The sequence below is a fragment of the Prionailurus bengalensis genome, chromosome A3 (genome assembly GCF_016509475.1).
Source record: "Prionailurus bengalensis isolate Pbe53 chromosome A3, Fcat_Pben_1.1_paternal_pri, whole genome shotgun sequence".
Classification (NCBI taxonomy): Eukaryota; Metazoa; Chordata; class Mammalia; order Carnivora; family Felidae; genus Prionailurus; species Prionailurus bengalensis.
The window spans coordinates 53,841,989-53,859,712 of record NC_057354.1 but is presented as its reverse complement, the minus strand read 5'-3'; the positions used below and the strand labels follow the sequence as shown (position 1 = coordinate 53,859,712).

At 45.1% G+C, this 17,724-nt stretch overlaps 2 protein-coding genes across 4 annotated transcripts in view; one reads left to right on the top strand and one right to left on the bottom strand.

Moving 5' to 3' along the window:
* ST6GAL2 (ST6 beta-galactoside alpha-2,6-sialyltransferase 2) overlaps window positions 1-15,614 on the bottom strand; it is an 84,725-nt gene extending 69,111 nt beyond the window's left edge. Inside the window, exon 1 of one of the 3 annotated variants that reach the window (XM_043603035.1) lies at window positions 15,513-15,614. The gene's annotated coding sequence lies outside the window, so the exon portion shown is untranslated. Of the gene's footprint in view, window positions 1-14,453; window positions 14,800-15,129; window positions 15,282-15,512 lie in introns of those variants that run through there. The other 2 variants (XM_043603036.1, XM_043603034.1) reach the window with 2 other exon arrangements.
* On the top strand, window positions 13,474-16,164 carry LOC122467065 (translation initiation factor IF-2-like). Its single transcript, XM_043553317.1, has 3 exons — window positions 13,474-13,563; window positions 14,343-14,949; window positions 15,134-16,164. Exons 1-3 carry the CDS (start codon window positions 13,474-13,476, stop codon window positions 16,162-16,164), a joined length of 1,728 nt encoding a protein of 575 aa, XP_043409252.1.
* The last annotated feature ends 1,560 nt before the right edge of the window (window positions 16,165-17,724 follow it).

Genomic DNA, 17,724 nt, shown 5'->3' with positions numbered 1-17,724 from the left:
AACAACAGCTGCCCTTTGAACTCAATGGGAACTGCTCCTGTCCTAGGAAGCCTGCCTGAGATGGGGCCCAAGGGACCCCTTTCCTGCCTGTTTTCTAGGTCAGGGAGGGGAGAGGCTGACAGTTTACACAGTACAGAAGCCCCCTCTGGCCGCTTAAGCTCTCTGGGCAGGAGCAGGGCCTTCAAAGCTGTCAGTCAGACCCTTCCAGAAAGCTGAAGAACCCTGGGGAGGGAAGAAAGGATTTGTTTGCTTTTAAGCCTTTCTCATTAATTTGACTGATAGCTGAGGCCTCACTTGCATGCCCAGCCATGTGGGGATTTGGGGCTGAAGCCCCCTCTCCCAGCTCCAAGGGGGTCCCAGCTCCCCCTTACATCTGCGCCTCACCCCTTCCTGATTCAAAGCAGGACTGAACAGAGGGCCCATCCCGGAAGACACCTGACCTTTGAGCCTGGGAGAAAGATTATCCTTTAGTTATTTATTTGTGAAGACTATAATGGAGCTGACCCCCTCTGTGTTGAGCCACGTTCCACTTCACCTGGTGTGGCTGATGTGATGTGTCTGTGGTGACTGCTAGGGAGCCCATCTGCAAAACGGCCAGGGAGGGGAGCACAGGGAGAGCCAGCTCTGTACAGACAGTCACCTGGGAGATCCCTGCATTCAGCCACTGTTTGGACAAGGAATTCTCCCAATCACTGCATGGCCACATCTCCATCTTTCCCTTGGCAGGGAGGGTGGCAGGCACAATTCACATCACCCTGCAGGATGCTAGTCTTCCTGGGAGAAGGCTTTGCCTCCAAAAAAAAAACAAAACAAAACAAAAAAAAGAATAAATAAATTATTTGGGGGTGTCTGGGTGGCTCAGTCAGTTAAGCATCTGACTTTGGCTCAGGTCATGATCTCACGGTTCATGGGTTCTAGCCCCGCGTCAGGCTCTGTGCTGACAGCTCAGAGCCTGGAGCCTATTTCAGACTCTGTGCCTCCCTCTCTGTCTGCCCCTCCCCTGCTCGCACTCTGTCTCTCTTCCTCTCTCAAAAATAAACGTCCAAAAAAAATTTTTTTAAATACATTTTTTTGCTGTTCAAACTGAATGTTTAATAGTAATTCACTAAGAGGGCCTTCAAAGTTACAACTTTGAATTACTTCAGATATTCATGAAAGGTAAATGCAGGACTTCCTGTTAGATCCATATTATTCATCACTAGTTTCTAGGAAGCCACAAAATTGTGTTTACTTTGAGGCTTACTGCCTGAGAGTAAATCTTCTGAAGGAGTCTAAAGCATTTGGGGGCGGAGGGGGGAGAACAAAGAAAAGAAAACTAAACCAATAAATAAGCAAAACACCAAACCCATTACTAAAAGCACAGGCCAAATTTGGTGCCTCCCCACACAGCCTGGAATCCATCTGAGACCAGTTCCAATATGCAACGATTGTGAGTTTCCTGAAATGTTCAACAATTGTTGGTGGGTTGGTTTGTTGCAGGGGTAGGCCTTCCTGGCTGCCACCAGATTTCCAAAACACAGTAACAGAATCTTTTAACCACATCCAGTTATCAAAAGCCATGTCTGGGACAACAACATAATTAAAAAGCACCAAGAAACCCACTGGCATAGAAAGCCTTATTAAGCTGGCATAGCATGACTCATAAGGAAAATTAAAAGGGCTTGGGGGTGTGTAGAGATCTAAGGTCATTAAGAAAAATGAAATAATTTAAACAGATATTCAAATTTGAATACATCACTTTAAATAACAGCCATGCCCTGATGCTCTGGTGCCTAACCCTGACTTCTACCCGTAGTTTTCTTACTTTAAAAGCTTCCTTTGCCTGGTGTGTGAATCCAGGGACAGATGTGAGTCTGTGCTGATGATGTGGAGATGTACCCATAGCCTCCGGCAGAGGAGGGGTCACCAGAAGGAACTGAGTGCCACAGTCAGCAGCATGACAACTGCTAATAGCCAGCACACATGAAATCATTAAAATCCACTTAACTTGACTATGAAAGCGATTTAAAGCTATTTCCGTGGGTGAGAGGAAATCCACACTTAGGTTCTTCTTTCTTTACTCCCAAGTGGTTCCATGATCTTAAGCATATGTAAATGGAGCACGGAAATAGTTTATTCAAAGGCTCCAAGCATTTTTTAAAATTCCTCCAGCTTTTGTTAAATTCCTGCAATGTTCTATTTACTGCTGGGGACCGCCAAAGGTCCCTAACTTCAACCACGGGTAACATTTTTTATTTTAATTCTAGAATGGGTCCAGAGTAAGGGAAAGTGTCCCCTTAATTAAATGACTCATCCCAGGCATTCCCTAGCTCTAACCCAGTGTTTTGGGAGACTGCAAACTTTAAAACAAAACTCATTTAAATAGTGGGGAGAGAAATGCACAGCATTTGGCACTCTAGAGGATGTGCATCTGGGAAGATACGTTGAAAATACACTAAATTCCACATAAATTTTTGTGGAATGAGTGACCCCAGACACGCACTGACCTCCCTGTCGGGGAAGGCACCTCAGCCCTGGGGGCTGTCTCCTCCAGGGAGCACTGGCAGAATGAGGTCAAGGCCACACCATCAGACACACAGGAAGAAGGCACAGCACAGTGCCTTCTCCAGGCTTTCAGCTAAAGGTGTGCACCTTTCCGCTTGCACCTGGTTGGACTGATCTCAGGATAAAGGGATTGCACTTATAATTCCTCACAGACAGCTCATATTTCATACTGTCCCCGGGCTAGCAGCACCTTTCCCAGTTTTAATACCTATTCATAGATGATTTGTGGGCAGCCAGAAAAAATGCAAGCCCACAACAAAATGCTGCTGAGCCCATTCGCTCTGGAGCAGCCTTTATTATCACACCAGGTGCTGATAATGTATGTAGCTCTAATTGTTAGAATTTGATACATTTATGAATCCTAGACAAAGTGCTTTTATAAAACCTCCCTGGGCAGATCCTCCCCAATTTATTTACTAATCACTTACCAATTACACATGTCCCTCACTTGGGAATGCTTTGTTAAAGGAGGAACAAAGACGCCCAACCACATTTCTACCACTTATGAAAAGAAATGTGAATTTCCAGTGTTCTCGGTGAGATTCACAAGAGGCATAAAGATTACAAGGTTGAACAGTTTAACTCTGATTTCCTAATATCACTAGTAAATGTGTTTCTCCAAAGTGATTAACTGCAACTCTAAAGATAATGTATGTACAGAATGGTCCATTCAGTCCATAGTCCCTTGTCTTTAGAATAGCCTGTTTATAAATGGATGGTTAGAATTGGAGGAGCTATATACGTGGGGATTTGCCTTGAAAAAAAAGGCAGAAAGGATCTCACCCTCTCCCCTTCATGTGTAGAAGTCATGTTTATGGAGTGGACAGTAGTCCTTTCAAATCTGAAATACTTTCAGCTCCGTTCATTCAGTTAACATTGATCAAGCCATCTACTGAGCTCAGTATCTTGAGATGTACTAAGGAGCTGGGGACACAGCCTCACAGGGCTGCCTGCAAGCACCTTACAGTTAAGCAGGGGAGAAAAAAGTAAAAGGTTAATTACAATACAGACTGGGAGGTGCAACAAAGACAAATGGTGCTATAGCACAGGAGGGGACCACACATCGCGTGTGTATGTGTGTGTGTGTGAAAGAGACAGAGACAAAGAGACAGCAGGAGGAAGAAGCAGGTCCATCCTTAAACTCAGCCTAATATAGTCAGAGACACCCTTAAAGTAGTAAAGAGGAGACAAAACTGGGGCCCAATTCAGAAGCACATGATATTCTAAAAACTCCAGGCTGGGTCCTGTATGCCATGGGGTGGGGGTGGGGGTGGGGGAGGGCGCAGCACTAAGGAGAGGAGAAGGTCACATGATCAAGCTTAGGGTTTGGAAAGATGACTCTTTGCCAATATGGACAACATATGGGGGTTCAGGAGGTGAGCAAGAGTGGACAGAGCCATCTGTAAAGTGAATTCCTCATTTAAATGCTCCTTCTGCTAATAGAGCAGGGCTTCCCTCCATTTTTTCTGTAAAGAATATGATAAACAATAGAAGCTGAAGCCCAAAAAACATTTTGCCTTCCAGAAACAGTAAATGTCAGGAAAGAAACTCTGGACAATCACATGAAGTATAATCACATATTTCTGAACCACTTAAGTAGTACACGCCCAAGGGCATGCTGTACAAAAGCCAGCATTTTCAGAGGCAGGTGAGAGATACAGCTTCCTCTTTAGGAGACAGAAACCAAATCATGAGACTCTTAATGCCATGTGAGCTTTGACTGCCAAATGCCCTGCTCTCTACCAACTGGGTTCCAATGGCATCTGGCTTTGGGTTTAAGCCAATCTCTTTGGCTTTAGGCAAATCCTGAATTTATACAATATAATCCAAGTACATCAGACTATTATTAAGCAGTCTGCCTGTTAACCTTTTTACTTTTTTAAATCATATTTCCAATTTTTAATTCTTTTCTAGTAAACGTTAAGATATCATTCTATCTTTTCTTTATATCCCTTTGAACTTTACTTTCTTTGGTACGGTGAAAACCTTTTTTCAAGTTGGTCAGTGTACCAAGTACCTGTACAGGCCTGTACCAAGTACAGGCCAGGCTGATGGCCTGGAACTGAGTTTTCAGGGGTTTTTTTTAGTTTTTTCAGTTTATGGATTTTTATTTATTTCCAAATAGCAATGTAGACTATCTCTAGGCAGACAAAAACTCTAAAGAATCTATATGATTTTAATCTTCCATGTCCTGCTGAATTTTTCTGAGCTAGTCCCTTAAAAAATCTAAAAAAGTCATATTATGTAAAATATCTCATAGAACTATCCATCTATCAGTGTCCACTTACAGTATGAAAGTATGCCAAATTCACAAATCAAAGGCTAAAAGTTGCCAAATGAAACTAAATTCAGTTAGTAAAGAAAGCTTCATTTTGAAGTTTTTTTCCATAGAACTGTCCTATGTTCAATTTTATTTTTATTTATTTATTTATTTATTTATTTATTTATTTATTTAGGCAGGGGAAGGACAAAGAGAGAGGGAGAGAGAGAATCCCAAGCAGGCTCCACACCGTCAGCACAGAGCCCAATGCAAGGCTTGAACCCACTAACTGTGAGATCATGACCTGAGCCGAAACCACGAATCAGATGCTTAACTGGCTTAGCCACCTAGGTGCTCCAGTTTTATTTTTAATAAGGGGAAATACATTAAAATATATCTTCAAGATTTAGAACATAATGTTACTAGCTTTTAATACACTTAAAAAATATTTTTTTTTAATTTTTTTTTTTCAATGTTTATTTATTTTTGGGACAGAGAGAGACAGAGCATGAACGGGGGAGGGGCAGAGAGAGAGGGAGACACAGAATCGGAAACAGGCTCCAGGCTCTGAGCCATCAGCCCAGAGCCCGACGCGGGGCTCGAACTCCCAGACTGCGAGATCGTGACCTGGCTGAAGTCGGACGCTCAACCGACTGCGCCACCCAGGCGCCCCCACTTAAAAAATATTTTGATCCTGTTGTGTAGCGAATGGAAAGGAAGATCTGTAGCATCCAAGAAACAGCAAAACTAAGTGACATTTATGTTACTAACAACCTACAATTGTTAATAACAAAATGCACTTTTGTTCCATGCACAGCATGGAAGTTTCTGAACCAAGAGCAAACTTCTCAACTTTAACAGCACAACCTATATTTCATTGCTGGTTAACGCTGCTTTAACTTTAAAAATATATATACCATACTGTTAAAGCGTCATTTTGTTTAAAACTGAATGCAAGCAGGTGACACAAAACTCCTCTGTTCTGTGAGAAATCAGGATAATGGTTACCTTCCGCTGGACAGTGACCAAAATGGTCAGGCTTCAGGGATTGTTGGCAATATTTTACTCTTTTTTTTTTTTTAAGTTTATTTATTTATTTGAGAGAAAGAGAGAGAGAGAGAGAGAGAGAGAGAGAGAGAGCATGCATGTGCATGTAAGGGAGAGACAGAGAGAGAAAGAGAGACATAGAGACAGAATCCCAAGCAGACTCCATGCTGTCAGCATAGAGCTCGATCTCATGAACCGTGAGATCATGACCTGAGCCCAAACCAAGAGTTGGATACTAAAAGGACTGAGCCACCCAGGTGCCCTGGTAATATCTCATTCTTGACCTAGCTGGTTATATGGGTGTATTTGGTTTATGAAAATCCATCAAACTTTTCACTTATGATCTGTGCACAGTTCGCACTGGCTAAAGATTTAATAATTACCTTTTCTATGCAACACTTCTCTGGTTAGGAACACAGCTGAAGAAAACAAGGCAGGTAAGGCAGTTGCCCAAAATCCAGAAAAAACTGAACTTTGGGGATATGATACAGCTTCCCTCCCACGTCCCACGGACACAAGAAGCACATGACGCACACAGACACATTTCGAGAGTGAGGAAGAAAATAAAAGCTCTGAAGTCTCTGGAGGAAAAAACAAGGGTCACGTGGGGATATGGGGTACAGGTTTCTATGTACTTCATTTCTCCCCCCAGACTGCATCTGATGCCATCCGTTTCCAGTTTCATACTGATTAGTGTCTGACAACCCTGAATGTTTTAGCAAATCTCTGATGGCCTATTTGATCTTCAAGGGATAGCTAAGCTGGATTCTCTGTATCTTCCTGAGACCCCAGAAGGTGGTTTAGGGGCACTGCTCCACCTCTGTCTTTTGTATTTGAGGTTAATGTCATCTGCTTCTTGAGCATACAGGTAGCTGACAAGAAGAATGTCACATGAAAATAACTGTAGTCTTGTGAACTTAAAAATAAATAAATAAAAAAGAAGAAAAGACATGCCCTAGACCTGTTTTGTTCAATGATGTCACTCTTCCAAGCTCCCATTCTACCAATGTATCTACACGTATCTCCCATTCTACCAATGCAAGCAGTCCATGACTCAGTCACTGCTTTTTCTCTCTCTACAAACTGTCAGCACCAAATGAAGGATGCTTCATTAAAAAAAATAATAATAATGTTTATTTATTTTTGAGAGAGAGAGAGAGACAGAGCATGAGTGGGAGAGGAGCAGAGAGAGAGGAAGACACAGAACCCGAAGCGGGGCTCAAACCCATGAGATCATAACCTGAGCTGAAGTCAGACGCTTAATGGACTGAGCCACCCAGATGCCCCAAGGAATTTCATTTTGAAATTTCACACAGATGAAAGAACAGTCCAAGGGACTTCACCTCGAAAAAAGATTTGCTTAGCAACTATGCAAAACAAACAAGGGGAAGATTTAAATACCTCATTGCAATCATCAATCCTTGTTTTCTACCCTCAACATAAATATATATATATATATATATATATATATATATATAAAACAAAAGGCACATGACCTTCCTCCTATAATTTTGTTCTATGTCTACCTTTCCCCACATACAGAATTTGAATTTTTTTCTTGAGAAAAGACTATGTGGGTTCATAGAAAATATGTACCCTGGAAAGTGAATTAATTGATCTGTGGATGCCTTTCAGTTCAACAAGGAATTATTCTAAGGAATGGCCCTCCTTCCAACCTGTAACTGGTGAGGTTGAGCACGGACCTGATGGACGACAAGCCCGGGGAACCTGGCTGTGCACTGCACCAATCACACTAAGCATTTAGGGTCACCACTATGCACCACAGTCATTCCCAGACCAAATGTGTGGGCCATAATGCAGGGTCACTCAGTATATTACAAACTCATATTCATTTTCAATATGGTGTAATGAATTCAAGATAGATCTAAGTTGGGCAACTAAGAGGCAGGGGCCCACTGGGGGAGATTTGGGGCAGGTGAGTTTAGTTTTGCCAGTAAAACATGCACATCATGTATGTGATTATACTCCTGGAGTTCCATGCTATAATTGGGTTTTATATACCATCTACAAAAAACAAAGCTTCTGTGTTCCAGGAGTCTTTTGACTCTCCTTTGTGAAGCACATTGTTTAATGCAATTTAAAGCTTTTCTTTTACCCACTTCTGATTTTACATCTAATACTATGCCTACCAGTCATGAAAATACTGGAAAACCCCCAAACCAAAAATTAATTCTGCTCTTTCAGCATATGTATCAAACAGTAATACGAGGGGTATTACTGGGGTATGATTATATTACATTAATGGTATGTTTTAATTATGTGAAAATTACAGAGTGTGGCCAGTAGAGACATGTTTGGGTTTAACTTACGGAAGCAATCACATTATTTTCAAGTCACATTAGAGACTTTTTCCTGTTACTATCAAGTCAGTTTCTGAAACCCTCCCACCTCAAATAGTTAATGAAGCAATCTATTTAATGGCTGTCTCTGAATGTTATTATAAAGTATCAAGTATTTAGTCAGACAAATTACTTAATTATTTCAACTCTCCCAGCTACTAATTTTGAACATAAGGCAGAGGAATACTGTTTGTACTGTTATTGTAAGGAGGAAAACTACCTTTGAAAAATGTCAATCAAATACCTACATATACATGACATACATACAGATACACAAATCCTAATATAAAGTAAACCATGTTGCACTTGTCAGCTTCCTGGTATTCATTAATTGCTCCAAAAAGTACCTTATGAACCAGAGGGTTTCAAAAAAAATTTTTTTTGAACACTTGAGCTTGCTGCTGTTTTAATTATTTTACCTAAAGTTTAAAGTGATGAGACGACATCGGGGCAACTTCAAATGGTTATCAGAGAAAGACTAACTCACACCCACTATTGGGCCAACACCAGGTTGACCCCGAACCCTCTAAAATGGCTCCACTTCTTTCACCCAGCAAGTAGCTAACTAATGTATAGGACCCCAGCATTGGTTTTCCAGGCTGCCCTGCCCGAGAGGCCTCCCTCGTGAACGTCAACAGTCAAAAACATTCTGCAAACCACCAAAGGGACCTTGAAGACGCTACTGTTGTTAAAGAATATTTACAGATACACACACTCTCACACATATACACAAAGAAGTAAAAGTGTGTTTTCCCATACCTATCCTATTAATAATAAATCCAAGTAAAGCTTAAACGACCTTAAACATTTCTATCTTCACACAAGCCACTGGCAATCTGGAACATGCAATTCTCTCAGAGATAAGTAATACAGGAAAAAGAATGTTCTTCTCTCCGTCAGAAGGCCAAGGCTCTAGGTCCTGATTTTCTCACTCAACAGTTGTGAATCCCAACAATTCATGCATAAGTATCTGAATTCAGGTTCCCACTCCAAATTACTAATGGTAAACCATATTAATGCAGGGATGCAGTCCCCCTGTATTTGCAAGTTTATGTGTGCACACGTCTGTGCACGTGTGTGTGCGTGTTCTTGTTATATTTTTATTTTTTACTTATTTTTTTAAGTTTATTTATTTTTGGAGAGAGAGAGAGCAAAGGCAAAGGGCAGAGAGAGAGGGAGAGAGAAAGAGAATCCCAAGCAGGCTCTATGTTGTCAGCACACAGCCTGACACAGGGCTTGAACTCACAAACCCTGAGATCATGTCCTGAGCCCAAACCAAGAGTTGGATATGTAACCGAATGAGCCTCCCAGGCATGTTCTTTTTAATGACAGTGGGAAGGAAGGAAGGAAGGAAGGAAGGAAGGAAGGAAGGAAGGGAGGAAGGAAGGGAGGGAGGAAGGAAGTCCTCTTTTCTGTATGGGAGATACAGTTTTACTAATTTTAAAATAGAATTTACAGAGCAAGATCCCTCTTCTCACAGTAAACCCAAATCCATTCATTCAATCACGCACTTACAGTTCCACAGCATAACTGGGTTAACTGTATCATTCAGAAAATATACCAATCTTACCAGTACCTTTTCTACCTGTTTGTGGTCAGAGGTACAAAGACAGGTTTTAAGCACCTAGTAATATACTTATCCTCCAGAAAAAAAAAAAAATCATCACTACACTTTCAAGGAAGCTACTTTTCAAATTTCTTTCTGAATAATGAAAGCTACCGGATTATCTAAGAGATTTACCCTCTTCCAAATTTAATTTAAAGCTAAGTCATTTTAGAAACCACAATTACCAACATGCAAGAACCTCTACTTGAAAAATTTGTATAATTTGAACATGGAGAACCAATTGTTTTAAATTTAATAATGCGTTTCCCTCTCGGGCTCAAAGACTAGGAGCAGCCAAGAGCAGAACATAACGTATGAATTATAAACTTCTGAAAGCAGAAGGTTATAATCAAGATATCGCAGGATTTTTCTTTACAGTGTCTTCTCTAATGCTTTAGCCAATATATTTCTCAATGTCCCAAGAGACTACTTTCTGAGCTTCCTCTCCTCACTGACCCAATAACTTAGACAGTAGGGATCATTTTCTCAAGTCTTTGCTTAAATTTTTCCTTAGAAATTTCACTTGATGAGAAACCCTTCATATGAGCCTGATTTTCATTAGAATACTGACTGCCTGGGATATTCTCAACTGCAGGGGTCATTTTTAGGTTGCGTTTCCTGCCTTTTTCTGCTTCCAGGTTCCAGTGAATCTGCTGGCTTTGTGTAATGAGTGCCCCGCCAGCCCCTTCCATCCTGTTATAAAAATCTTTCTGATCCAGCAAGCTCAGCCATGGTTTGAGACGAGCAAGCTCAAGGTCACAGCCCTTCTCTGACCCCAGCATACAGACCACGAGAGGAGTCATACCTTTTCCTCCACAGAGTCTGAGCATAGTCTCAACAGCATGGACTTTGGAACACACAAACCCAGGGCTGCTTTCCCACTGTGGGACTTTTGAGGAAGGCACTTCATCTTTCTGAGGCTCAGTCTCCTCACCTATGAAATGGGGATAACAATACACCCCAGGGTTGTGGCTAAGGTATACTGGGATAACCTATGCAGAGCAGGTGGCAGGGTATAATCCATAATAAGTCTGAAGCAATTGCTGTTATTATTCTTTGAGTTACTACTCCCTTCTGGGCTACATGGTGTTTGAAGGGATACGAAGCACAGTAACTAAAGGTGAATTCTCCTCTGAGCATGGGAATTCACTTTTAAGTATGTCAGAATATACAATTCTCAATTTCACGGAATCTCAGCATGAGGAGACACCTTGGAGAGGATTTAAGCTAAGCCTCCATTTCCCAGCCCTGGAAACCAGGCCCTGGGAAGGCTCAGACTTGCTCCAGTGACCTGTGGTGCAGGGACAGCACTCCCGAGAATTCAGGTTTGAGGGCGCCAGCCAAGAATTTCCTTTGCGGCTTCTTCACTGAGGAAGTCCAGTGCAAACTGCAAACCCAACCCTCACACCCTTCTAGCTTGTTAGAGCTGGTGTCTGCCTGGAATTCAGAATTTTTTCCTAGAGAAGACCACAGGGGGCAGCAGAACCTGGAAGGGGGCACAGAGCATGTCTGTGCAGACCAAAATCCCTGAGAGAGTGGGTAGTATTTCTCTGATGCCACTTCCATCCAGAGAGCAATTCTTCCCCAAATCAGAAGGGTCTTGGCACAGTGGGATGGCCAAGAAGAACCTGCAAGTGGCCAAGTGAAGACACCGGCCAAGCAGCTGCTGGTACCCCATTTTTACCAAAGCAGCAGGTCTAGGACCCATGCTAGTGCTGGACCAAACCACTGATAAGGACAAAGCCTCAGGAGTGCCAGTTCATATATCACATCCTTTAAATGCACGGCCGCTATTTCACCCACAGCTTGGGTGGGTTCCAAGCATCCATCCCAGGGGGTGGGGGGGGGCACGAATTTCGGATCAGGATGGGATTTGATAAGGGGCATAATAAATCCATATTTCTCTGATGCTTCTTCCCCCCCACCCCCCCGATTCTTCTGTCTGTGCTCTGTGTACTTAATAATGCTTCCAAACAAATCTCTCCAAAGTAGGAAGGAGCGCTTTCAGAAAAATGACAGACAATGCTAAACAGAAAGTCTGAAGTTTATCCACTAACACCAAGCAGCTGGGCAACTTCTAAGCACACTCAGTTCTTGCCCTTGACCTCAACCTGTTGAGAATACTGAAAATTGCTATGTAAATGTACACCTGCACTTTCTGGATTCCAAAATTAGCGTTTGATTCTGTGTAATTATTTCTCTGACAGTCAGTTGTGAACTTCATCCCATAGTTCTTCTTTGAGGAGGCTCAAAAACTTAAAACTTAACATACACCTAGCACGAGGGCACTATTTTTTGCTTAGACATGTAAACAAGTCAAATTAAGTATTTCATTTAATCTAAGCAATTAAAATTTATGATCATATAACAGAAGACCCGGGAGGGTAAAACACATTACAATGAAAGAGAAGGTGAATATTTAACAGACTGTCCCTATTATCAACACATAAGATATTTTTATTCAAAAGTATCAGGAATGAGGCATGAAATCTGAAAATCAATTAAGTTTCTCAAAGGGCAAATATTTCTAAGTTTTTTGGAATGCAACCCATCGTGTATCTATCTAAGCAGCAGATGCAGGAAACTGAGAATTAGTTTGTCAATTTAGGGAAGATTTAAGTGCTTGGCAAATGCTTGGATACATTCTGGACCCACAGTACACAATTGCAGTTAGTATAAGCAATAGATAAGAGACTCACACAGGTAAATCATCTCAGAAAGAGAATCTCAGGGGGAAAAAAGCTCTAGAGAAACAAGCACCTAGAAGAATTTCTCAGCAACCCCTTCGCTATTTAACCTATCTCACTGGCTGACCAGAAATCCTTCCCGACACCAACTTAATTGTTCACCCCCTTCTTACATGTCCTCATCAGTAACTGAGTCTAGTTGATTGACTCCCCTTCCCTGCCTAATAAATCTATTCACATATTTTCAAACATTAAGTTATCTCAGGCTTGAATCCTCCTGCCTGCATATCCTCACTGTATCTTTACTTCCTAGATGGCGTGCACAACATAAGAAACCCCCCAAATGCTGGTCTCTGCTCTGAACACTCTCCAACAGTCTCTACCTTCTGTTTGAACTCTGGGGCTCAGGATTCCACAAAGAGCTGAGGCTCCTACCACACGTTCGTCAAGAGACTTACCTCAAAACTAAGCGGCAGCTGCATTTTACAAAAAGGTAAAATGCTAAAATTCATATCAATCACAATAAAAACTGGATCAAGAATTCCAACATGTTTGAGTGCCCCCATTTTTCACTGTGGCTACAAAATTCAAGGCGACTGCCCTACTATTTTAGGTTGTTCTCCATTTTCATCATAATATTCATTCACCATTGTCATCAGCTTTTCTAAACCTTTAGTAGGAAATGCAAACCCCGGAATGTTGCAAAAGTCTGGCGGTCAAGTTCAGAAAAATAATGGAGGAGGAAAGTGGGTAAAAATAAGTTCAAGGCCATTTAAAGGAAGTGTTAGCCCTAAGTTTGCAACAACGGGATCACACACAGCATTTCAGGTTTTGAAATTCGTCGTTAGTCACAATTATTTCAAAATTGCAAAAATATGTTGAGCAAAATTTCAAAAAGAAAAAAAAAACTGTAAATATCTAGTAACCCGCACGAGGCTTTTTAAATACGTACAAAGCACTTCACTCACAATGTGTTGCAAGCGCTCCAACAATACCCTCACCCAAGCAGCCAGTCCCCGTGGGAGATCAGCAAGCCCCTTCGCTGTTAGAACACAAACGGTACAGAAAACAAAGATTGCTACCAAATATGGTTTGCGTCTCCTCCAATTTTCAATATGACCCTGTAAAAATAAGTTCACAAAAAACCAGCCAAGCATTACTTTTCTCCCAAAGTGCTTCTCGGATTATAAAACAGCTTTGAAAGTTCAGCCTGACAAAACAAATATGGTACTAGGAGGAGAGACCTGGAAGACAACCACAAAAAGTCTCATTTAAATTCCTGGAAAGCAGGGCTTCTCCAAACACAGCTATTCAGCTCGCTTTGGAAGGCATCACTCGCTGCGAGCCACAAGTTGAACTTCACTCCCCGCCCCAGCAGCACCGTCACATCCGAAAGAGACGGGTGTTAACGTTGCTTACTCAAAAGAATTCATCAAATATCTTCTCCCTACACAGTGAAAAGTGTTAACAACTTAAAAGCAAGAGTTTTCCCCCAGCAAGCGCGTAAGAATTAACACCCGGGTATTTGGGATTCTAAGGATCCCTTCTGTCCCTAAACATTATACCTACAGCAAACTAGAAACCAATAGAACACACTTTAAGCCTTAAGAAGCGCAGTCTTGCATGGGGGTGGGGTCAAGAAAGGCAATTAAAAATCTCGATTTCCTCCCAGAGCCAAATTAAATAAAATAAAGGATCGCCGTTTTATTGATTGAACCGCAGGAGCACAACTGTGTCTGCCCGTCCCCAAAGCTCAAGCCCTCAGGTTCACTCACCTTCTCGAAGAATGTCCTGCTTCTCCCCCAAAACCCTCAGCGTCCCCTCACCCCCCTACACAGGTCTGGCTCCCGGCCACCGAGTCTAACTCCGTGCCGAGCAGCGCACAGGCTGCGTCGACCCGAAGGCAGACGTCGCCCCACCGCCCGAGCCCCGCGCCCTCCCCTACCAACCTTCTCCGGACGCCGCGCCTCGCACCGTCCGACCCCGCGGTGCTCCGCGCTCCCCAGTCCGCGCGGCGCTGGAGTCGGAGACGTGCGTGTCACATTTTATTCTCCGGCAGCCGCTCGGGCGCGCGCGCCACGCGCTCCCACACTCACACGGCCGCCCGCGGGAGCCGGGACCCGGGGCCGGGGGCGCCCGACGCGCGCCGCGGAACTTGGGGGCTGCGAACGCCGAGCGCGCGGCTCAGATCCTGCTGCCGGTGGCCACCCCCGCCTCCGCCGCGCAGCCTCCCCGCGCCACCTCGGGAGCCCCGAGCGACCCGCGCTCGCGTCCCGGGCGGCCTGCGGGATCACCTCCCCCGGGCCAGAGCTGCTCGGCGGCGGGCGGCAGCTGCGGGCGCGGCGGGTGCTCGGCCTCGGGCCGGCGCGGCGCTGCGCTTAGCCCCGCGCCGCGCGCCTCATTGTTCCCGGCAGCGCGGCGGCGGCGGCGGCGGCGGCGCGGACGGCGGGAGGGACCGCGGCCCCGAGCCCCGGGGCTAGGCGGAGGCTCCCGGCCCCCGCGCTGAGCTTGCGCCGCGCCCCGCCCCCGAGCTCCGCGCGTCCCCCCCGCCCGCCCAGGGCCCCCCCCCCACTCCCGCTCCCTCCGCCCGTCCCCCAGTCCTCCCCCTTCCCGGCCTCGGCTCACCTAGCGGCCGGGCGCCGGGAAGTTGCACCGTCCGCTCCCCGCGCCCCTGGCCCGCCAGGCGGGGTGCACGGCGGGACGCTCCCCGGCTGCGCGCCGAGCCCTGCCTCTGGCAGAGGAGCGACTGCAGACTTGGGCTGCGTGGGGCGGTGCGGGCGGCGCGGCTGCCTAAAAAGGCATGCCTCTCCCTGGCCGCCGCCTGCAGCCAGCCCTAGTTCCTCCGAGGGTTACCTGCACCCGCACCGCCCTGGGCGCCCGGCGGGCACGCAGGTCCCGCGGGCGTCAGGGATGCAGGAATGTGAACAGGCTGCGAGTGGCCCCGCGGAAGTGAGTCTTTGTGTTCCCCGCTTGAACACACCCTCCCGCCTCGCCGCAGGCCGGGCTACCTGCGCAGGAGGCAGCGCCCGAGAGCCGGCCGGGTGGGGCGCGGGGGAGCGCAGCATCCTCCCCGGCCCGCTGACTCCCTTTGTTCCGCCCGCGCGGCCGCCGGCTCCTCGCTCCGGGGAGCTTCTCCGGGGCGCCCTGGGGTCGGGGTTGGACTTGGGGACGAGCCACTTTCCACTTGCGAAGGGCCGCCCGCCAAGTCCCGGGAAGGAATTTCGTCGAGGCCCCCACCTAGCCGCCCCCTCCCCACCGCCCGCCCCTAGCCCTGGGAGGATTGGAAAGTTCTCGGGACGGTGGCGCCAGAGGCTGCTAGCTGGGCGCGTGGAGAACCCGCCGAGGAAGCGGGCGGCGACTGTGGGCCAGGCAGCTGGAGGCGGTGGGTGGGGCCGCCGGGAGCCGCAGATCAGGTGTCGGTCTGCTCGCGTGCGGAATGTCCATTTGTCACCGCGGCCCTCCTGCCCCTCCCGGGAGGCCGCAGCTGGTCCCGGGACCGGAGACCGCGCCGCCCTTTGTTTGCTGGTTAAACACGCTCCTTTGAACTTCAACGTGGCTCGCAGCGTGCGTGCGTGTGGCTTTGGGCCTCCGTCTTTCCCCGGGGGTCCTCTCGCTGACCGTGAGCTGTACCGGTGTGGGGGAGCCTCCAGCTGGAGTTAGGTTGAGTCGGATGATATTACCAGATAGCGCCCATCCACCTCAGAGGGACAGGTTGCCCACTGTCCTCTCCATCCTAGGGCCCTGCAGGGGCTCACATTTTGGAGACACAAATCCGTCACTAAATATACCATTTTAAAATTTGCGTGTACGTTCGTTTAACTGAGGCTTTTTAGAGTAAAACAATTACCTGGATACCCAATTCAGTCAGTGTTACCGAGTGACTGTGGGTTGGGGACTGGGTTCAACAGTAGACCTGTTAAGGTGAATAAAATCTCTTTCCTACCCTCAAAAGGCTTGCAGAAATGTAAAACATCACGAGGGTTCGACTAAAACTGGGCAAAATGCGTTGCACTCAATCAAAAGCGTGGGCCGAAAAAGCTTACTCAGTGTTTCCCCAGTTACATTAATGGTTTCTGACACTTGGAATTCTGCAGAACTGCACGAAGGGGTAATGTGTCACACGGATTTAACAGCAACAACAACGACTCTGTTTCACAAATGTGAAATATTATAGTGTGGCTAAAAGTAACTTTTAAAACAAGAGAGACATGATAGAGGCCATTGGCTGGTGGGGGAAGGAAGTAATGCAGAAAAATCTACCCCTTATCAGCTGAGAGGCCTTGAGCCAGTCACTGTCTTGTTTTCTCCTTTGTCTAACACATATAATAGTGCCTACCTTCAAGATTTGTTGTAAGAAGTAGAGATTACGTGTTGAAAGTGTCTCCCCTAGTGCCTGGAATCTGATACTTAATAGTAGTAATTCATAAACAATAGTGTTAAATACTTTGGTGAAGTAAAGGAATAATTTTTATACACTTCTTGTGCTGTATTTGTATTTTATACACTTCCGTTTCTTTGCATTCTTGCTGCAAAAGTTGATGTTGACTACCTTAAAGAAGTCTTAATGAGAAGTTAAATAAGAGTAGCCATGGGGGCTCCTGGGTGGCTCAGGTGGTTAAGCCTCCGACTCTTGATTTCAGCTCCGTCATGATCTCACTGTTCAGGGGAAGGAGCTTGCTTCCGCTGCTTTGGGCTCTGTGCTGACAGCATGAAGCTTGCTTGGGATTCTCTCTCTCCTTTCTTTGCCCCTCCACTGCTCTCTGTCTCTCTCTCTCTCTCAAAATAAATAAATAAACTAAAAAAAAAAAAAGAGTGGCCCAATAACAATTAACTTGATGCTTGTAGAAAAATTACCACCTGAAGGCAAATATGCAAATCATTGTTGTAAAATTTTAAGTGGATTGTATTTATTATTTATGATTGGGGGTAGTAAATGAAATGATGCTAAACTAACTTAATCTGTTGCTTCCTGAAGAAATCAGAAAGCCAGTTGATGTACATAAAACTATCAACTGATGATTATTTCTGTTAAAGTGTAACGATAAATAACATATTTGGTATCTTTTAGTTTCATTGCCTAGAAGGTACACCAAGTAGGAACAAATGATTTAATTTTTGTGTTAGTCTACTGATTTGTAAGAAATTCCAGGGCTCATCTGACACTTTAATATCCCTTTCCTCAAACAAAACAAAACCCAACAAAGAGCCAGAATAAACTTA

Bases quoted from the DNA above. Each gene is read 5' to 3' on its own strand.
- LOC122467065 (XM_043553317.1), top strand. From the start codon at position 13,474: ATGTGTTGCAAGCGCTCCAACAATACCCTCACCCAAGCAGCCAGTCCC. The intron at 13,564-14,342 runs GTACAGAAAACA...CCCCCTACACAG, and splicing joins TCGCTGTTAGAACACAAACG to GTCTGGCTCCCGGCCACCGA. The intron at 14,950-15,133 runs GCGGGAGGGACC...CGGCTCACCTAG, and splicing joins CGGCGGCGGCGGCGCGGACG to CGGCCGGGCGCCGGGAAGTT.